At 46.7% G+C, this 22,778-nt stretch overlaps 1 protein-coding gene across 5 annotated transcripts in view; it reads right to left on the reverse strand.

Annotated features, from left to right (window-relative positions):
• Positions 1-3,394: 3,394 nt before the first annotated feature.
• The window catches only part of SCAI (suppressor of cancer cell invasion), a 561,593-nt gene continuing 542,209 nt past the window's right edge, over positions 3,395-22,778 (reverse strand). For all 5 annotated transcript variants that reach the window (XM_085613779.1, XM_085613781.1, XM_085613780.1 and 2 more), the window contains 4 exons: positions 21,279-21,351; positions 19,438-19,611; positions 9,818-9,918; positions 3,395-4,902 (listed from right to left, as the gene is read on the reverse strand). In XM_085613779.1, the coding sequence (XP_085469905.1) occupies positions 4,756-4,902; positions 9,818-9,918; positions 19,438-19,611; positions 21,279-21,351 (495 nt within the window). In that variant the 3' untranslated portion in view covers positions 3,395-4,755. The remainder of the gene's footprint in view (positions 4,903-9,817; positions 9,919-19,437; positions 19,612-21,278; positions 21,352-22,778) is intronic.

Below are 22,778 nucleotides of genomic sequence, written 5' to 3' on the forward strand. Positions count from 1 at the left end.
ACTGCTGTTATATTGCATTCTTGACGAGAAAATCATCCAGGTAAGGGAACACGTGGATGCCGCTCCTTCTGAGGTGAGCGTCTACCATCGCAAGAAAGTACGTGAACACCCGGAGAACTGTGGTAACTACAAAGGGTATCACCTTGAACTGGTAATGCTGACCCCTTACCACGTATCGGAGGAACCGCCAATGTGCAGTGTGGATGGGGATGGAAAATTAGGTGTCCTTCAGTTCAAGGGCAGTCATTAAGTCACCTTGCAGCAAGAGAGGGTTGACATCCTGGAGTGTTACCATGTGAAAGTGCTCAGACAAGATGAACTTGGTGAGGGGACTGAGGGATCCGTTTTTCTTTGGAATGAGAAAGAATAGTGAGGATACGCCTTTGCCCCACTGTTGTTGGGGCACGAGTTCTATGGCCCATTTGCTGAGCAGTGCACGCATTTCCTCTTGGAGCAGATGCTGGTGTTCTGGGGTCAATTTATGTTTGCAAGAGGGAGGGTGTTTAAATGAGTTCTAGACAGTACGCCTCTGCTATGATATCTAGAACCCACTGATCCAAAGTGATCTCTGCCCAGCGGGGAAGAAATCTCTGCACACTTCCCCCTACAGGTGTTGAATGGTCAGGGGGAAGGTTAACTGAGTCACTGCTTGGCAGGTATGGCTTCTCTGGGACCTGCACCTTTCCCTCTGCCCCTATTAATATTGCCTTTATATCCTCCTCTACAGTGACCCCGCAAGAGTGTTTGCTGCTGTTGCTGCCTGGGGAAGGATGTGGATGCCTCTTGAGTGAGGGTGAAAGGAGTTCCAACCCAATGAGGGCGGCAAGGCACCCATAGCTTTGACTGGCTCTGTATCCCTCTTTATTTTTTTCAACATCAGGTCAACTTGAACAGATGCTCGGCATCGAATGGCAAGTTGACCAGATGCTGCTGGACCCCTGGTTTAAAACCAGAAACACAGCCATGCATGTCTGCATATAAGGATACTGGTATTGGTGCCCTGAGCAATGGTGTCTGCTGCATCCAAGGCACACCTTATGTTGGCATTGTAGATAATTTTCCCCTCCGTTACCAACTCTTGATCTCTCTTTTTGTATTAGTCCGGGAGGTGTTGCAACAACTGCTCCATCTCATCAAAGTGGGTATGGTCATACCGACAGAGTAACCCAACTGAATTGGCGAAACAAAAATGTGCCGCAGATTAGACTGCTACACTCTTACCTGCTGCGTCGATTTTTTTTACTCTCTTGGTCTGGGGGAGGTGCATTCCCAATACTCTAGGAGTCTGCACAATTCCGTACAGTGTGAACTGCACGGGAATCAGGTGGCAGATGTCCCCTAATGTAAGATGTGTCAGAGGGGAAAGCCTTAAACTTCTTGTTCACTCTAGGCGTAATAACACGTGCCTTAACTAGCTCTTTAAAGACGTCTGTGGCCGGTTTCAGCCTCCCCTGAAGAATCAGGAGGTACTGCATGGACCTCTGTCTCCATGATGAAGTCATTCTCTTCATGCTGTTTGTGCATCTCAACTTTGTGGTGAGCAGCTGTCTCTGCAGCACCTTATGCTACGTAGTAGTATCGTCCAGAGGCGAAGAATTGGCCCGATATAGATCCGGATCTGTTTCACACAGGGGGCGGGGGGGCACAGCATAATCATCCTGTGGGGGTGAGGGCTGTAAGGCATAGGGGGTCATAGGCAGACTGAGGACTATCTCACCCAAACCCTGAAACAAGGGAACCCTGAGGGGACTCTGGTGAAGGGTCAACTGGTACCAGTGAGGAGGCTGAGCGTGGATGTGGTGAAGGGAGCCATGGAGAAGGAGGTGAATGGCGAGGTAGAGGCGGAGGAGGCGAGGATGTGCTTATATCATTGCACTGAGGCTTTTTAGGCACCAGGTCCAAGGGTGGAATGATGGCCTCCTCAAAAGTCAATTTTCTCTTTGGAAGGAGAGAGTCTTTTGCCTGTAGAACGGGCTTGGCCAGAATTCGTCCAGTCCCAGGCTGAATAGGAATCCATTGCTGCCGTGCTTCGAGCTCATCTTCGGTGCCGCTGGACCATAGGTTGCTCCTGCTCTTCGGAGGTGATGGACGATGGTGCTCTGCATACCAGCTTTCTCTGAGATTATGAAGTCCGGTGGGCTGCTGGCACCGAGCCGGATTTCGGATCCAAAGAGTTCAACGCTGAGGTGGGGTTCGAGGACACTTTTGGGTCTGGAGCCAAAGAGATTGTTGAGATCGAAGGGCCATGCTTCCACGCCGGACTGACTACTTCCGTCGGCCTCGACATGGTATATCAGTGCCTACCATGGCCGTGTGGGAGTGGCAGACCAGAGGCCTCATGACTAGCCTGTGAGCTCGATGCTCAACCCCCTTGAGGGCGATGCTCAGTTTTCAAGTGCTGTTGTGTGATGGGAGTTGCCACCAGTACTCACTGCGGCTGTTTTGGTAGAAGGACGCTGAGCATGTGGAGGCTCGTCAACGTCAGAGGCTGAGTCCTCTTCCAGCTCCGATATTTGGATTTCCGCCCCAGAAGCCTCTTGCTGCTGCTTTGCCTCTGTCCCCTGTTTCCCGAACAGGTCCAGGGTCTTTGGAGCAGCGGTGCACTATGGATGCTGACACAAGGCAACAATCCCAATGGTACTGAAGTGTCCTTATTTCAGAAGGCAAAGCATGCTGAACAAGAGTACTCCTGATGGTCTGGTGACAGACAAAGGTTGCAAACCTGATGTACGCCTGTCCTTGGGTACTTAGCTCAACACTTCGGGCAATAGTAGATTGGAATCCTTTCCACTATGGGTGCATTCTCCAGTGTCGAGGAGTAGAAGGAGGCCCAAAATGGCCAGGCCCCACATGGGGTGTCGAAGAGGTCAACTGTGGAAAACGAAGCAGAGACAACTAAATGCTAGGCACTGATGATAGATACATTGGTCGTTCAACTGACGAAGTGGAGGGAACCAAATGGGCCAGGCGAGAACACCACGTGGCATCGAACCGGAGCTCGGAGGAACACGTCTGAACCCGATGGTGGAGAAACAATCTAAAAATGGAGCAGATGCCCATGCACATTACCAATAATGGGTGGAGTCACTATGCCTCATCAGTCAAGAGACTTCTTTGAAGACAAACAACTTGCACATGTCGGAGCCCAACACAAGATGGTAGAAGTATGACCAACATGTGTAGCTACAGCTACACATGCCATGAATAGAAGCATTTGTTTGACAACCCCGTTACTAGGAAGATGCCATGACATTTGGTGTGTAATGAGGATAATGTAATACGAAGTCGTACTCTCCGGAGAACCTGTGTCCTGAGGGACAAAGATCCAGTGACCCTGCACTTTCTCCTTGTCCATCGTGGTCTGTGAGCAGAAAGAAACAAACGCCTGGTTATACCTACCTTGTTATAAAGTGGTTCTTTCTCAAAATTATTTATTGTTATGTAAAATAAGTATGCACACCACTAAATGGTAAAAATACAACAATTTACAAATTTGGCTAGAGAAAAGTGATGGACTTACTGCAGTGGACATAAAAATCCCCCATGAAACCAGTTCGCCAATCTCTGGAAGGAATAGCTGTTTTCCACTAACTTCACACAGTAGAAGTCCAATGAAATTGTTTTATACATCTGTATGGTTGATCTGTTCTTGATACATAGACTGGATGAAAATAGAGACACCCCAGCCACAGCTGCTTGGACCCTGAACAGCAGAAGAGGAAATGGTCCAACAAACAATCCACAGAACTACTTTGGGCATCGTGCATGGTTGAGGGTAATGCAGTTTCATATCACACCCAATGAAATATGATATTTGGACCCCAAAAGTGCAAGTGTCACTGTTAACTGATGAGACATGCCAGCTGCTTCTCCAAAGGAAAAGGGATATCAGGTGTCAGATTGACACAGACAACAAATTGAAGCAGTTTACATTTTCAGAAGACATGGGAATGGAGTGGTCCTACTAATACATTGCAATGGAAGCTACATGTGTTTGCATTCCTTTTTAATTAAAATACTGTTACACTTTAAAATGGATACCACTTTCTACCCCTCCGCAAGTCGTCCTGTAGAAATAGAAAGAAGAATAGAGCCGCAAGCCCCATTGTAAGGCAGTTCTTCGCTGCAAACCAGCATTCTGGCCCTACTGGATATGGGCATTCTGACCTCATCAAACATTAGTAAATTTCCATTTAAAGCAGTGCCAACTCAAGCCAGCAAGATATTTAAATGGTGTGGCATGAATTAAACATGATTTGAAATAAATAACGCTCCCCGCTCATTGTTCATTGCTGGGTCAGTTCCATGACCTTGTTTCTGGTGGCAATGCTAAAAAAATACTAATTACAACACTTAAAAAAGATCAATATTGGCCATTACAAGATGGCTGCTATATGTGCATGTAAATAAGTGGGGCTTTACCACTCGAGTCTTGCTTCCATTTTTACTGCCAGCCAATTCAATTGAATGGAGTGGACCGGTCGACTGCATGATTTTTTTCCACGTAAAAGAGGCATTCACAGGCCCTTAACAGGGCACACACATCCTGCCTGCTTTGAAGTTTATAAAAATGTCACTGTGCTGACTAAAAATTCCACTTTGGATGGTGATGATTTTTTTTTTCTTTTTCAAATGATGGTTTAGAACATAAAATTAATATAAAAAAAGTAATCCTATGTTTTCACATTAGAAAATAATGCACCTTTCAAATTCTGTGGCTAAAAGGAGCACAAAGTTTTAGGAAAAGAACCGTTCTCAATATTCATTCATGGTGCTTTCACGAAACATATTCCTGACATCTAAAATGGACGCCAGCTCCAAAATATGCTTTTGTACGTGGATGTTCTCCACTGTGTCCTCTTTTGGCAGGGGAGGATAGGTTTCTGGGTAATTAAGTGTTTCCTAGAAGAAGTGAAAGAGAGGTATAAATAGCATGAAACTCTGACATTCAAATGTACGTTCATGACAAAGATATTACTCTGCTCAGAAGCACCACCTCAGAGATCATGCATGACGTTTCGGACAAATGTCTAAAAAAAAGTAAACATAATATATTGCTGGTATTCTTTGAGGAAGATACAATTATTGAATATTTGCAGAGACCCAAACCAGGGGGAACTGAAATTATGCAGTTAAAAGGCCATTGTTTATACCACGTAATTTGGAAGTCAGGCAGGCAATTATCTGCCCCTAGATCTGACTGTATTTCTAGCACAATTGATAAAAAAAATAAAAAAAAGAATAGTTTAACAGAATGAATTTACATACTCCACATTCATCTTTTGTCTTATGGCCTAAATGAGCAAAATAAACTTGAATTCACAATACTGAAACAGTACTAATGAAGGTCAAATTAATTAAATAAAACAGAGCGTAACACTCTCCGAAAGGTAATGAAAAGGGAATATGAGACACAGGACTACAGCGATTAACACACTGTAAATTCCTTAAGGGTAACCGAATAGGAAGTTATGAAAGTACAATATGGAAGATGTAATAAGACTGTAAAAATATCTAGAAAAAAACTATTTATTCAGTCAGTCATCTTCACAAGAAGATGCACACATTAGTAAAATGGAAAAGAAAAGCTGGAATCTAAAACTGTGTGGTGAGAGAAATAACAGACTGGCGATAACCAAACAAAATGCACACATTGATTAAAAGCTCAGAGTTATAATACAAAACTACATACCTAAAAAGCAGCACCATTAGTGTGGCTCAAAATTCTCTTACCCTTACTACAGAAACGGATTCCAGTGCGCCACATAATTTTAAAGTTGCTGATCAAGAAACCAAAACCTCCAACTGCATATTCTATAAAGGGAACAATTTATCAAGCAACTGGAGAGATTTTCTAAAGAAGCTATTCATTTTCAGGTACGGCTGGAGAGAAAAAGTTACTTATCTTCTGTAGCGCTTTTTCTAGTGGTTACTATATCTAATCACAGATGCTACACATTGACACTATTCCTGAGGTTGAGACGGTCTCTGGAAACTTCCAAGCAGTACTCCTGCATTCCAGTAGGTGGCAGTGCACAGCGTCGCACCAACAACGTTCTACTAAGGCTGTAACCAGCTGTGCCACAAATAAGTGCCACCCATGAGCGCTAATGCCACTTCCTTTATTGGGCTGTTTGTGCCCTCAAAAACAGAATCCATCAGAAAACTGGCATAGCCTGTGTATAGATCTCTAGAATGGGACCTTTTTAGATGGAAAAAGAGTCCAGTTCACAGAATGGAGAGGCGGGAGGGTCGGTGAGCAATCTGATAAATAGAACATCCACCAGAAACAGCAGTACCAAAGGTAAGTAACTTGTTCTTCTGATGGATACTTCTAACTGGAAATTCCACACCTTGTGAATAGATACCTTAGCAGTACTTCCCCAGGTGGTGGGTCTGTGAACTGACGCCTACCAAAAAAAAGTCCTGCAGGAGCCAGCAGGCAAAAGGCCCCTCTCCACGGATCTGACTGTCAAGGCAGTAGTGCTTTGTGAACGTGTACTGACACATATTTAGGTGCCTGTCAAATATTCAGAACAGGCACTCCACGGGCCAACATAGTGGCAGCAGCTTTGGCTCTGCTGGAATGAGACCATTGGCATTCCAGAGGCTGCATCTTGGCCAGTGTGCAACAGATCTTGATGCAGAATATAATCCGTCAAGAGATGGCCCGCTTCTACACTGGCTTGCCATGCTTTGCCCCAGCAGATCCCATAAAGAACTGATTGTCCACACCATATTGCTTGGTATGATCAATGTAAAAAACTGAGTGCTCTCTTGAGTCCAAATGATGGAGTGTCTCTTCTTCATTTGAAGGATGAGGCGGAGCAAAGGACACCGGGAGCCTGACAGCCTGTCCAACATGAATATGTAATGCTTCTGGCTGAAAAGATGCTCGGTCCTAAGCACCAGCTTATCTGGGAAGAATGTAGCAAAGGGTGGTTGGACAGAAAGACCCTAAACCTTGCTCGCATGCAGAGTTGATGTTATAGCAATCAGGAAGACCGTTTTGAGGGACAGGTGACGAAATGGACAGCTATGCACTGGCTAAAAGGGAGTACACATTAAAAAAGAGAAATGGTTCTGGGGAAAAGAAATGTTGCACATTTTTCCATAATCTCATCACAACGGGTTATTTAAACATTGAAGGCTGATCTAGCATCTGCAGAAAAGCCAGCAGAGCTGTCCAGTAGTGTTCAGCAGTGCCCAAAGCAAGTACTTGATGGGCTAGGGACAAAACAAGCAACAAAACGTCTGACAACTTGGCCTGTGGCGGGTCAATCTGATGGCTGTTGCACTAAACCACAAATCCGTCCCTGCGACTGGTGTACACAGATTTGTAGAGGGATTCTTTACCACTAAAATGACATCAACGACTCCCGGAGGAAGCGGCAGCTTGATCAAAGGATAGATGCTCAACCCCAGGATTCCTGGTACCACATTCTTCTGGCCCACTTCTGGGCCAATAGGATGACTTGTGCCCATTCGTTCCTGATCTTTACTAGAACTTGGGGCAGGAGAGGCGGCGGAGAGAAGGCATACAGGAGCCAAGGACTCCACTCTAGGCAGAATGCATCTTGGTGGAAGAGCTTCCTTGGGAATTCCATTGCTGACATTGCATGTTCTCAGCTGTGGGGAAAAGCCAGGGTTAGCCCAACTGATGGAAGACGCCCTGATTGGACTATGACTGCCTGGCGCAAGCCTGCCTTCAACGGCCAGTCAACGAGGTATGGGAAGACCGGTACCCCAGAACTCTGAAGGTGTGCTGCGACCACGTCATCACTTTTGTGAACACCAAGACAATGTTCCTGGCCTATTGGAACTGGCTGGAGCACCTGTGGGCCTGCAGGACATGATATGAAAACAAGCATCCTGCAGGTCCAGCACCACCATTGAGCTGCAAAATAGACATATGGTCCTCCGTCAACCGTCCTGATGGAAGGTTCAGCGGTGTAGAAAGAAATGGGAGGGTGTAGTCTTGACTAACAATTTGGAGGACCCACTTGTTTGATGTAATGGCTTGCCACCCTCGGAGGAAATGCAGAATGCTGTTTCTGACAGGGTGGCTGTGTGCTGTGATTGACACACTAAATATCTTTTGCTGCTGCTGCAGCCAGAGGAGCAAGGGGCAGAGCTGCCCAATGTCCCTGACGCCCTGGGCTTGCCTTTGTAAGCTGCCGTCTCGAACACGAAACTGCTGAGAGACCTGTTGGGCTGGCAGTGGTGTCTGATATTGGTGTTATTGGAAACCCTTACCATAGTCTTGAAAGGGGCTTAATAGTTGATGGAACTTTCTGGATGGGGCAGACAGGCCTAAAGAATGTGCTGTGGCCCTGCTTTCTTTACAATATTCCAGGATGGGGTCCACTTTCTTGCCAATAAAGCAACAGCCATCAAATGGCAGATCAATGAGGGATGCTCGGTCATCCGTTTAGACCTCGTCCAGGCAAATTTTGTTGCATCACAGCCATCCTGGATAGCCTGGGTCAGGGATGCCCGGAGGACATCCAAAACTGCTGGTAAAACGTGGTCCACTGTTTCCCATAGGGCATAAGAGCAGTGGCCTAGCAGACAGCTGGAATTACCTATCACAGAGCAAGGCTTGTGGAGAAAAAGATGTGTTTGCAAATGTCTCTTCCCTGTTTAGATACACAATTAGGTTGGGTGGTTGGGAAGTCATCAATATTTACCTTACAGGTAGATGCACCACCAAGTGCCCAAGGAGATATCCGGGATTGCTTCATTGAATGGTAGGAGAGGTGCTGTAGGTGCTTGATCAGGATAGAGTACCTCTGCAAGAACATTAGTCTTCACATACATAGTAGGTAGTTGTAGGTCCAGTAGCTCTGCCGCCCACCACAGTGACAGCGAAGAAGGCGCTTTCTTCGTTAGCAGGGCCGGGAGGAAAAAGGGCAGTATCTGGTGAGGTATCAAGGCCACTAGCATCTTGTAGAACCTCATACCAATTTTCTTAATCCTATTGAGGACCAAAATAGTCCACTTTATCAAAATTGTCATTGTCCGAGTCAGTGCAAGACAAGGTTGTGTAAAGCCTGAGCCCTACTCCTGATAAGGGCAACGTATCAGAATCTGAAGGGATGCTGATTGGGTTTGCCCCGATGGTATCGGGGCGCAGCCTCTGTCAAGGTTGCCGGAGATTCTGCTTGGACTCTGAGAGCAAAATGGGTTGTGAATCCTCCTCTGGTGTTGGCCACATCGATGTAATGGGAACCAGCACAACAGGTGGTTCTAGAACCAAGGTCGGCTGAAGAGCTGGTGCTGAACCTGAAGCAGGTTCAAGGAGCACAGACGGTGCCGAGGACAGACTCGCTGGCGGAAGTTTGACTGGAGGCCCCTGCTGATCCTCTGGGCCCAAAGGCATGCCAGGAAACCAGTTAAGTCCTGAAAATACACAGCATGGCCTCCCTAAGGCATCCACTTACTGCCCCATTGCTGGCCCAGAATTTAAGGGTGCATAGGTACTAGGCCTGGGATCTGCTCCAATAGAAATCGGGGGTGAGGCCAGGTGGCACGCTGATGCCCTCGCACCCTCTCTGGAGTTCAAGAGCTGTTAACCTCGGAGGTAACTTTTTCCTTTGCACACTGGAAATAGTTTGTGGTTAAGTCTTGATCCAGTCTGACGCCTGGGGATCCAGTCTCACACCTGGGGAATTTTCACAAGGTAAGAAACCTGCCGCTAGAAGCATCGATCAAAAACATGACTTTCAAAAGCAAGCAGAAACAAGAGCTGGAAACCAGTGCTTTAAATTCCAGACTATTTCATTCTCCATGAAACCAATAAAAAATATTTGCATACCCTGAAACTTTTGTGTAGCCGGATGGTGGCAGAGCAAAAGACAAATCTTGTTAGGAGCAGGCGTAGAAATTCATCACCAAAGAATTGTAGAAATGATTGGTCTGTGAATTAAAAAACATAAGTGTCATGGTTATTCTTGTTTTCTGGCTTATCAAAACTATGAACAAATGCATGCTTTTTTGTAACAAACATTTGAAGACAAATTAACAGAATTCCCGTTTTTGTTCTCGTCCTCCATTGTAGATTCACAGATCTGTCTGCGGATTTCCTTAGCCATACATTCTGACTGCCTGGCCTTCTCAGAACAAGCATTGGCATAGCCAATAGGTCGCGCCTTTGGGACCTTATAAGTGTTTAGCCATGCACCAGTTGCATAACTAAATACTTATAAGGTCCCAAAAGCGAGACCTATTGGCTATGTCAAGCGGCCATGCAGTCGCGAAAGTGAAAGTGATCGCGATCAAACATCAAAGCGGCAGCGAAAGTGAAAGTAATCGTGGTCAAGCGCGAATCGCGCGCTCGCGCACATGCACTGTAGCTCTAGGCTGGCCTTGTAGCACTTTTTGGAGCCCTCTCAATAAGTCTCGCCAGACCAGCGCATGCGCTGTGTCAGGCGAGACCTAAAAATTACTGTAGCGGCCGCCATTACCCACGTGGTGTACTGAGTATTGTACTGGGCAAAAAATAGGGCATATGGAGGCAGGGTGAGAATATGCTGATTCCCAGCTTATTGGGTTCCCCAAATAGACACCCCCATCCCTTGCATTAACATTAATTTGACAAAAGTACATTTTGTCAGTGGATCTGCTGATCTAGAAGGATTTGCAGATCCTGGACCCGTGACCAACTTGTGGTGTCTCAGGATCAACTCCAGATTTAAATTTAAAAACATTAATTTGGAAGAATGTTCTCTCTGTTCTGGGAAATATGATTCGGCTCCCAAGCATAAGCGTGGCCTGTTGTTGCCATTAGGCAAGAGGTCAGTGAATCATATTTGGCAAGCTGGGGCTGGAGATGTCACACAGGGATTGTGGGTCAGACAGTGGCTGAAGTTCAGGATGACTGCAGCTAGGAGAGAACAAAAGGAATGCACCTCAGAAATTCAGAGTAGAAGATTTCGGGACAAAACTCACACCATATTCACCCAAAAAACTTATAGTGCAAAATGAAGCTTTAGAACTATAACAAGTAGGAGAATGTAAATTATCAGCAGTATTTCTGCTCAATACAAAATGATGCATTTTGGTTTGTGTTTGGTGGTAAAACTATCAACCTAACAGACAACTTTCGCTGCTCTCTTCCAAGGGCTGAAAAGGTTGGAAGAGAGGGGTTGGGGTCAACTTAGGTGGAGGATTGTTTAACTAGCTTCTGTACCTGTGCAAGAAGTCTCCTCTGACAGAAAATTGATGCTAAGACAGGGCTATTCCCAAATCTCCATGGACTTGAGAACAGCGCAGTAAGCGGTTGACGTAACCATGAGGAAAGCATCAGGGTTCGGCCCTGATTAGGTTTAAAAGGGGATTGGACAATTACATATCAAGACACAGAAGAAACAGAGCCATAGCACCTTCTCTCTGAGAATCAGGATGAAGAGCAGAAGGACTGACAGATGGTCCTTGGTATCAGCAGTTTTATAAGAATAGAGGTTTACGGCACTACATAACTCTGACCAGCCCTTCCTGGTGAGGATCTGGGGGATGCAGAACTAACGGGGCTGAAAGGAGCCTCTCCAAAATGTGCATAGACCGGGCTGGTAGTAGAGCTGCCCAGGAGATAAAGGCACCTGTTAACTCCAAGCAGGGAATTGTTGTGGCTCACCGTAGAGCACTGACAGCCCGAGGGCGACACGCCCGTAGGAGACGGGCGTAAGGAACTACATATCCCAGCGCGCTTTGCGAGATGACGCTCCGACGTCATCGCGCACGGCGCGAAGACGATGAAAAGGAACTTCCGGCATCAAGCGGGTGCCGGTTATTTTGGATTTCCAGGTTCGAGTGCGGACGAGATCGAGAGCGGACGATAAGTGGCGTTCTGGTAGGGGTGCTTCGCACCAGCCTTGACTTCCCGCTGACTTTGTCGCGCACTCTTGTGCGTGTGGTCCGTGCTAAAATTCCGAAGGTGAAATAGAACCGCTGCGGTTCCGTTGGACGCCTTTCCAAGGCATTGCGGGATCGCCCGAGCGGTGAGACATTGTACTGTGTTTCTGGTAATTGCATACCAGCAACTCCAAGGATTGGAGCCTTTCCTATCGTTCCTCCTGTCAGAGGGAAACCTTCTCGGAGAACGAGAGTGGGCCCACCCGCTGGGGTTCTCTTTAGTTCACGCTATCCCAGGAGTATGGGAGTAGCGTTCTAAGTTTGTACAGAAGTCGGTGAAGGAGCTGCATGCACCGAACAGGGCTTAAGCTTCGCTGCACCTCAATTGTTTATTTGTATCCAACAGGGGCGGAGAGGACTTCTGACATACGTCCTTCCCCACCCCCCTGTTATACCCGAGGTTCAGGAATTGTGGTCACGAACTGCTTTGTTCCTCGGCTCTCCAGGTCTCCCAGTCAGGAGTGCTTTCTTTCCTTTACAGGTACAGCAGGGGAAAATAGGGGAAACATTGAGTACGGGAATTTAGGGGTTGTCCTAACCATATTGCCTTGTGCTTTTTCTTTCAGATCTCCCTCCCCGCAGTCCCCTTCCTTTCCTTCCCTCGCCTGATCACCCTTTTGTGTCTGTCATATACATACCAGACCAAGGGGCTATCGGGAGGTGGACCCCTTACAGCATCGTGCGACCCTGAGGACGTTGGACTGCGACAAAATAACCGGCCCACGAATAGCAGTCCTCCCAGTCGCACGGTGGGATGGCCACCTTAGAGGACGTATTGGCTGCTTTGGCCCTGTTACAGGCCGAGGTAGTCACCTCTAGAACAGAAACAGCCACACTACAGGCGCAGGTAGACCGCTTGGAGCGTAACCCCTTTGACGCTGGCACCCCCCGCGCTATCCCAGCTGCTCCTGTGGTGGTAGAAATCCCCACGCCTGTTCCGTTAGCCACTCCCGAAAGATATAACGGGGATAGCGGGAAATTACAGGTCTTTCTCACACAGGTAATGCTACACTTCACCTGTAAGGCCCGGGCATTTAACACCAACCATTTGAAAGTCGCCTTCTTGCTCTCCTATTTATCCGGGGACGCGGCACAATGGGCCGTTCCATTGGTGAGAAGAGACGATCATATCTTGTATGATTGGAACGCCTTTTTGATCGAATTTGAGAAGACCTTTAATCGACGAGCGGCCACGCTCTCAGCCGACAGAGATCTCCTGGAGTTGCGTCAGGGCAATCGGGACGTCATCTCCTATCTCAACGATTTTAGGAGACTGATTACGGAAACTGAGTGGCCTGAAGGGAAACATGCGGCTATCTTCCACCAGGGGCTGAGTGAAGACATGAAAGATGTGCTGGCTCAGATCGACCCGCAACCCTCCTCCTGTGAAGATCTCATTAGTTTGGTCCTAAGGCTGGACCATCGCATGAGCGAACGTAAAGGGGAGCACCGAAAGAGGGAGAAACCCGTGCCAAGCGTGGAATACTCTCGATCTACGAACTCCGGGGTACAGAACAAGACAGAGCCCATGGAAATAGGCGCTGTTCGTTCCCCGCTATCGGCGGAAGAAAGAGACTACCGGAGGAAGCGAGGGCTGTGCCTGTACTGTGGTCGAAAGGGTCATTTTATACGGGAATGCAGCCTAAGGCCGAAGGTCCCCCGTCCAGAACAAAAGGCCGCGGTAACTCGCACAAACAGCTCTACTGCGGGAAACGACTCTGCTTAAAGGAGGAGGAAGGGAGTCCTTTGAGCGCAATGTACATCCCTTCTTTGGAGGATTTACCCCTCCACAACAAAAACCACTTCTATGTCGAAGTACACATCCTGGTGGACGAGGAGTGGATTCCGGTTAGTGCATTGGTGGATTCGGGGGCCACGGGGTGTTTTATGGATCAAGCCCAGGTGGTAAGGCTAGGGATCACCTTGCAAGAGAAAGACAAGCCTGAAATGGTGTTCGCCGTAGATGGGAAGATGTTGGAGTCCGGTCCGGTGAGATATCATACAGAGCCATTAACGATGAGACAGGGGACTGAGCATCAGGAACTTCTTTCCTTCAATGTCATACCGGCACCCCATTATGGATTAATCCTGGGGTTGCCGTGGCTGCGTCTCCACAACCCTCTCATCAATTGGCAGGAGAAGACCATATTTTATACCTCAGGCTACTGCTTGGCTAATTGCAATGGCTCACCCAAGAACCCAGCCTCATCATTGGCTATCTGCTATCAAGTAGCGACTGCAGTAGAACACGCAGTCACCTTACCAGACGCTTACAAGGAATACGAGGACGTCTTTAATGAGGACAAGGCAGAAGTCTTACCACCGCATCGGTCGTACGACTGTCAAATCGACCTGATCCCCGGAGCGGTCATTCCAGCTGGACGCGTATATGCCCTAACGGAGCCCGAAAATAAACACCTCAGGGAGTATTTGGATAAATACTTGAGCTTGGGCTTTATACGAGTGTCGAAATCTCCCGCTGCATCGCCTCTCTTTTTTATCCCTAAGGCGAACGGCGAGCTGCGCGCGTGTGTGGATTTCAGGGCCTTGAACGCCGTTACGGTGAAGAACCGGTATCCCCTTCCATTAATCAACGTCTTGCTGGAGCAGGTCAAAGAGGCAGTGATATACACGCGTCTTGACCTAAAGGGGGCATACCATCTGGTCCGTATGAGGAGAGGAGACGAGTGGAAGACCGCATTTAAAACGCGCTTCGGTCTCTACGAATATTTGGTTATGCCGTTTGGGCTGTGTAACGCCCCAGCGGCGTTTCAGTTCTTCTTAAATGATGTCCTTCGTGAACACCTTGACCGCTTCGTCGTCGTATATATAGACGACATCCTGATCTACTCTACGGACACCAAAGATCATCCACAACATGTCAAGACCATCCTGCAAACCCTGCGACGACATCACCTCTTCTGCAAGATCAGTAAATGTGAATTTGGGGTATCATCGGTAGAATTCCTAGGAGTAAACCTCACCCCTTGGGGTCAGGAAATGTCGGAAAGAAAGGTAATGGCCGTAAAAGAATGGCCAACCCCACGTAACCTTAGGGATGTGCAGTGTTTCCTGGGGTTTGCAAATTTTTATCGTCGTTTCATCGACCGCTTTTCGGAAGTGGCCAGCCCTCTCACGCAACTGCTGCGTAAACAGTCGACGTTTCAGTGGACTGAAAAAGCCCAAAAAGGATTCGAAGAGCTAAAGGAAGCCTTTTCGACAGCCCCGGTATTGGCTCATGCACACCCGGAATACCCCTTCATTGTGGAAGCGGACGCTTCCGACACCGCGGTGGGAGCAGTCTTGTCACAAAGACATTGCGAGACAGGACGTTTACATCCGGTGGCCTACATGTCCAGAAAACTGAACCCCGCTGAATGCAACTACAATATTGCAGAAAAGGAGCTGCTAGCCATCAAGAATGCCTTCAGTGAATGGAGGCATCACTTGATGGGCGCCCGACATGTAGTTACGGTCTACACGGACCATAGAAATTTACAGTTTATGACTGCAGCCAGACACCTCACACCCCGTCAAATGAGGTGGACACTCTTTTTCGCAGGGTACAACTTTCTTGTCACTTACAGACCCGGAAAGGATAACAAGAAAGCAGACGCTTTATCCCGGCAAGCATCCCAAGACATCACCTCAGCTGCTAATACAGGAGCCATAATCAGCCCAGAACACGTAATTGGGGCGACTTGCACGGATCCATTCTTAAAGAGCGTATCACAGAACTTGCGGACACCAAAGTGGAAGAACTGGCTGAAAGACAATCCTGATTGGAAACTAGTACAGGGGCTACCGATAAGAGGAAAACAACTGCTCCTGCCCATCAGATCCTTACGGCTACAAGCGTTCAAATGGTGCCATCAACTGCCCTGTGCAGGTCACAACGGCAGGGAAAAAACACTTGACAGAATCCTGAGACAATTCTGGTGGCCGCCGGTTCGGAAGGATGTGATCACATGGGTCCAGGACTGCGGGGTTTGCAATCGAATGAAGGCTTTCCATACCAAACAAGCAGGTTTATTGCAACCTCTTCCCACACCCGACCTCCCTTGGGAGAACATCTCGGTAGACTTTATTGTGGGTATGCCGCGTGATAAGGGATGCACAGTGATCACGGTGGTGGTGGATTATTTAACGAAGATGGCGCACTTCGTCGCCTGTAAAGCTCTGCCCTCGTCAGGCCAGTTGGCGCACTTGCTCTTGGAGAACGTGGTACGCTTACACGGATTGCCTAGAAAGATTATTTCCGATAGAGGCGGCCAGTTCACTGCTCATTTCTGGAAGGCCTGGTGTTCAGCCTTGGGAATCGAATCCAACATATCCACCAGCTTCCACCCCCAGACGGATGGGCAGACAGAGCGGGTTAACCAAACCCTTAAGCAATACCTTCGGTGTTACTCCAATGCTTCTGATAACGAGTGGGTGGATTTCCTATGGTTGGCGGAGGTAGCATATAACAGCGCTACGCACACGTCCACCAAACTTACACCTTTTTATTGCTCTTATGGGTTCCATCCTTGGTTTTCCCCTTTCCTGAATCCAGCGCAGGTTACCAAGATCCCCGAGGCGCAGAGTAGGGTAGAACGCATACAGGCAAACTTACTCGTAGCAAAAAGCAATCTAAGGGCTGCGAAGCGCAACTACAAGGCATCCGCGGACAAGCACAGAAGGTCAGGGCCTGTCTATAAAGTAGGTGACTACGTATGGTTGTCCACAAGACACATACGTTTTAAACGCTTCAGCATTTTCAATCCCAAATTCATCGGTCCTTATCGGGTGCTTCAATTGGTAAACCCTGTGGTAGTGAAGCTATCCCTACCTTCCTCGTTACGCATCCATCCTGCATTTCATGTATCCCTAGTGAAGCCCGCACGGGTAGGGCCCGATCGAAAGCCTGCACCAGTGGTGGTACAAAGCGAGGCAGAATACGAGGTGAGGGGTGTGTTGGACTCCAAGATTTACCGCAACAGGTTGTGGTACCTCCTTGCGTGGGAAGGTTACGGGGAGGAGGAAAATTCTTGGGAACCTGCCTCCCAGGTCCACGCTCCTAAACTCGTTGCCCTGTTCCACAAGAAACATCCCACGAAAGCGTGCTTATGTCAGTGCTCTTCGGGGGAGGGATGTACTGTTGTGGCTCACCGTAGAGCACTGACAGCCCGAGGGCGACACGCCCGTAGGAGACGGGCGTAAGGAACTACATATCCCAGCGCGCTTTGCGAGATGACGCTCCGACGTCATCGCGCACGGCGCGAAGACGATGAAAAGGAACTTCCGGCATCAAGCGGGTGCCGGTTATTTTGGATTTCCAGGTTCGAGTGCGGACGAGATCGAGAGCGGACGATAAGTGGCGTTCTGGTAGGGGTGCTTCGCACCAGCCTGGACTTCCCGCTGACTTTGTCGCGCACTCTTGTGCGTGTGGTCCGTGCTAAAATTCCGAAGGTGAAATAGAACCGCTGCGGTTCCGTTGGACGCCTTTCCAAGGCATTGCGGGATCGCCCGAGCGGTGAGACATTGTACTGTGTTTCTGGTAATTGCATACCAGCAACTCCAAGGATTGGAGCCTTTCCTATCGTTCCTCCTGTCAGAGGGAAACCTTCTCGGAGAACGAGAGTGGGCCCACCCGCTGGGGTTCTCTTTAGTTCACGCTATCCCAGGAGTATGGGAGTAGCGTTCTAAGTTTGTACAGAAGTCGGTGAAGGAGCTGCATGCACCGAACAGGGCTTAAGCTTCGCTGCACCTCAATTGTTTATTTGTATCCAACAGGGGCGGAGAGGACTTCTGACATACGTCCTTCCCCACCCCCCTGTTATACCCGAGGTTCAGGAATTGTGGTCACGAACTGCTTTGTTCCTCGGCTCTCCAGGTCTCCCAGTCAGGAGTGCTTTCTTTCCTTTACAGGTACAGCAGGGGAAAATAGGGGAAACATTGAGTACGGGAATTTAGGGGTTGTCCTAACCATATTGCCTTGTGCTTTTTCTTTCAGATCTCCCTCCCCGCAGTCCCCTTCCTTTCCTTCCCTCGCCTGATCACCCTTTTGTGTCTGTCATATACATACCAGACCAAGGGGCTATCGGGAGGTGGACCCCTTACAGCATCGTGCGACCCTGAGGACGTTGGACTGCGACAGGAATATGGGGGAACACCTCTTTAATCTAAGTGATCCTGAATATCTATTTATTTATAGTTCCAAGAACAACCAATGGATGGAATGGTCTTGAGATTCTGTGATTTAACCTGTGTAAGTGCACTCCTCATGATAGCTTTAACCTGTAGAGCCTACCACCCCCTGTGAATTGTAATGTCATTATGTATAGTATTACGTCCACTTTACCTCTGACTGGCAATCAGCACATCAATACCTTCTTTGGAATATTAGAGACAGAGCTACATGGCAATATTTATTTTTTATTTTGGGGAGTTTTATATAGCGCGAACTAGACCCAATCGAGTGCTTTACATAGCACCAGTTTACTTACACAAGGACATATTTATTTTTCTTAGGCACAGGAGATTAAGTGATTTGCCCAGAATCACAGGATGTTGAGCTCCGTAGCCGAGACTCGAACTCGGTTCCCCAACTTTGATGTTGACCACTCTAGCCATAAGGCTACATCCTCTCCCCAACATTAATTTACAAAATGTTTTCTTTCACTACCAACATATGTTTCGGTCCCAAAGTGGGCCTTCCTCAGGATTCCACACGATGGCAAACACCAAAGTAGCATCATAGTAGTCCAAATCGGTATGCATGCAAACATGCTGTCATTGATTTTTGCTGAAAGAAAGTTATTTTAAAGAAATGAAATAATAAAGAAGAAACACTTCAATTTGAAACAATTTTTGATATGAGATCCTGTAAGCGGAGACAAATCTCCTCAGTCGTTATTTCCATACCGTCATGGGAATATACCTGGAAACCTATCTCATTCACTGGAGAAAATATTCAAAAGTTGCCACTAGCCTGGTAAGGGGTATAGGTGGACCAGTCTGGGATGAACATGTAAGGCAGTGGATCCAGGTCCTTGAAGGATCGAGCACTAAGGGCAAACTACCACAGACGCTTATGTGTTTTAAAGTAGGCCTCTAACGCACCGGCAGATCCGTGACCCCAGAAGAAGGTGAGGCAGGAAAGGAAGAGCAGACACACCATTGTCCTAAACAGCCGTCTCACAGGCTTAAGTTGTGACAGCAGAGATACAAGTACCACTGCAAAAAGAACTGTGGGTTTCCTGTACTTTGGGAACATAAAGGAAGTTGTTGTGGCAGTGGTGCTATCAAAAGTTAAATATGCCAACAAAGGAATAAATATCAACGAAGATATGAATAAAAAGAAGCAAAGGGAAGTTTTGGCAAAGAATGAAGCAGTAATGGAGGTCCCAGAAGAAATCAACCAAACATTTGCTAGGGTATTACTTGCAGTTTTGATTGCCACTATCCAAGTCTGAACTGTCTTCTGCTCAACACAGACACATCTGAGTAGAAAATTGGTTGCATTGTTCTTCACAGACTTACCAATCGAGCGGGAATGTGTCATTAACTGTGCAATGTCCCGGTTGATCTTCCTTACATATTCCTGGCACTTTTCCCATAAACCTTTACGCATGCTCGAAAGGCCACAGATGAAGAGGAACGCCATCAAGGGATTGTTCAGGAAGAGAGTAAAGAGGCTGCCCCGTTGGGACTGATCTAAAAATCAGAAACAGAAGCTAAGGTAATTCAGAAGGCAAAGCACTCCCCGTGCTCTATTCAAAACCTTTCCACACACTTTTGCACACAATATTGTAGTACTGAGGTTCCAATTAATATGACAGTTGTTACTCTGGGTAGCACTACAGTGACAATAGGTTTATCCCACAATAACAATTGGATGCTCAACATCTTGGGTGGTGTAGTTCAATAAATGACTAGTGGATAGTCGTGTAAGCTACAAAATGCTATATAATTGTGGTGTCCAATGTAAGTGGATCCACGTCTGATTTTCAGGGTACCCACAAGAGATAGATGTACATGTAATTCATCAAAATGGAAATCATTTGTAAAATCAGTAGACATTCTCATCATCACATATGTATGGCTGAAATGCGATAGGGAGGCAAAATGGGAACAATTAACTAGAACACTACTAGACAAGCCATGTAGAGTTCTTTTTGTGCCCACTTACATCACATATATTTACAATTCCAGGCACATACTGCTTGGTCAATGCTAAAATCATGGTTAAAACTCAACTTCCAACTTCAGCAATTTAGCTGCTTTCGCAAGCAACATTCCAAACAAGGTGTCACTGTACAACGCATCATAGGAAAACATGTCCTCATAACATTCTCTCTGCAGAAAAAGCCGTGTAGAGAAATGAATTGTATCACAGGGCATCCTATCCTGACAATGAATAAATAAACCAAAGAGTGATCATTGGTCCCCTCCCCCCAACACCACCAGATAAAACCTGTCACAGCATCTTATTTTAAGCTTTATTTAAAACATTTCCCCTCTGCAGACTAGGCTTGAGGAATACATGAACATACATAAAAATATGTCCTTAGCAGAGGCAGACCGACTTGGAAACACTTGAAAACTCCGCTTCTTCGCAATGTGGTTTACAAAAAATGGGAGTAGCTCAAAGGTTGATTGGGGTGGAAATCCCCTCTGAGAAGGTCCCCTCTTCCTGAGATATCTGGGATGAATACTTAGACAGGGGGAAAGACGACTCATTTCAGACTACCCTGACCAAACTACTCTCAGAATTCAATATTGTTGGATAGCAATAGAATGTAGCACTGATGCTGCTCTCGAAAGCCATAAAGTCAACCTTAAGTACTAAGGCAGATTCCAATGATGGTCAATTTGATACATCTTTGGGTGTTATGGTGTGGTGTGTCATGCCCAATGAGTTGAGCTTCTTGATTGCCTTTTTATCCCTTTTCTTTGCAGACTACACTGGAGTCTGGATGCAACATGCTATAATGATCTAGCTACAGTTGACAAAATCCAAAACCTTGGAGGCGCTGCAAAGCAGCTACAGAATATTATCAGGCGACAACCCAGGAATGAGAAATCCAATCCTTTGAGGCCATGTTAAGCAACCATAGGATACTATAGAAATCCCCTCAGGAGCATCAAAGCCCAACTTTTGGAGGCACCCGCAAGGTGACTGGAGAATACTATATGTGTACGAAGCCCTATGTAAATGTTGTAATACAACACACTGCTTTTGTCTGTATGAACTTTTGGATGTTAACATAAAAGGTCTGCTCCTGGCTATGACAATTGAGGGCTGCAAAAAGTAAGATCCACAAATATTGCTTTCCCGGAAATAGATGTGTAACGTGTAGTGGTGTTGCACAATGGGTTACCTTGTAATGCTTTGGGGTACACTGTTGGAGAAAGCAGGCAAACCAGGGGTTGTCCAAACAAGTTTGTGAAATTCTGGAACATAACAAATCGAAAAGAAGTTATTGGACTTTCATCGATATGGAAGAAAATAGCAAACACACATACACCATATACGATAGATAAGCGTAGTATTCCTAATAGTAAAAACCTGTGGCCTGTGAAGCACTTTATCATTGTATTAGCAAGTATTACTATTCCTCAATCCAAATGTGCTTATTTTATCAACTTCAAAAGATGCGACACTGTATTCATGCATCAGCAATCAATTCTGCAACCTTACGTTGCTACAAACGCACTATGCAGTGCATATAGCAGCCCACTAAGCTATTTTACTGACCTCAGGATTACAGCAATGTTTTGTGTTAATTTGTCATCATAATTCCAGTGCCCTGAGCCTATTACAAATTCAGTGCAGCAACAAAACATATGGGCATAGCAACTGGAGTTCTTTTTAAAAATCTGAAGGCATGACATTAAGCATGTTTTGGATTCTAGGAACACGACAGCACATAGTATAAGAAACATATAACCCCCACCCCTCTACGTAACCAGAATATGGGGAGGAAAGAGGGAGACGTAACCCCCCCATGCAGTGGATGTTATATTGCATGAGACTTTATGCATGTTAACTGCTGGCTGGGCATATAGTACCAGCACATGAGAACATCATGTATGACAATCAAAGTGGTAGTTACTGAAGCAGTATGTTCATTAAACCATTCAGTGTCTTTCAGGCAACAAAATGTTACACATGGTCCAATGCTTGCACTTGCGCGTCTACTGTTGCACTGAGGTCGGCCAGTTTCTAGCAGAGCTTTTTCTACATATCACTCTCAATCAGATTGCTGGCTAAATCTTACACTTTCTTCTAGGTGACAGGAAATCGACATGTTTTCTGTATGAAATGCCTGGCTTTAAAATGGCTGCCTTAGGATATGTGACGTGAATACAGAACAGCTGTCAGTAAAACAAAGTAACTCGATCGAGCAGGAGTGAAGTTCATTGTTTAGCCTTCAATGGGGCACTCAAGGGTGGAGTTGGTTCATTCAAATGGGAGAAAAGCACCCCACCGATAGGTGCAGTACGGTAGCACCTACATTTTGATGAACAGTTCTGGGATGCTACTCCTGCATGCAGCTGCTGGACATGAATGTGTGCAGATGTTAAATCAGCTGCCGCAGGAGCAGTGGGCAGAGTTGGATGTGCAGGTAGCACAAGGGATTCAAACAGAATATAGTATGGACGAAGAGTGGCCTCGATTTAATTTAGAAATGGTCCAGGCTTCCCATTAAAATTTATATTTGTTTCTTAATCAAATTAATATTTCATTATTTGTATATTTGCTAGATAAATGCTTGTTTCTGCATTTTTTTATGTATTGTTTATCAGAAATACTTAGGCCGGGGCCTTCGGCTTCCAGCAATTACTCACTGGGGGGGGGTCCCTGGATTCTAATAGAG

The sequence above is a fragment of the Triturus cristatus genome, chromosome 1_2 (genome assembly GCF_964204655.1).
Source record: "Triturus cristatus chromosome 1_2, aTriCri1.1, whole genome shotgun sequence".
Lineage (NCBI taxonomy): Eukaryota > Metazoa > Chordata > Amphibia > Caudata > Salamandridae > Triturus > Triturus cristatus.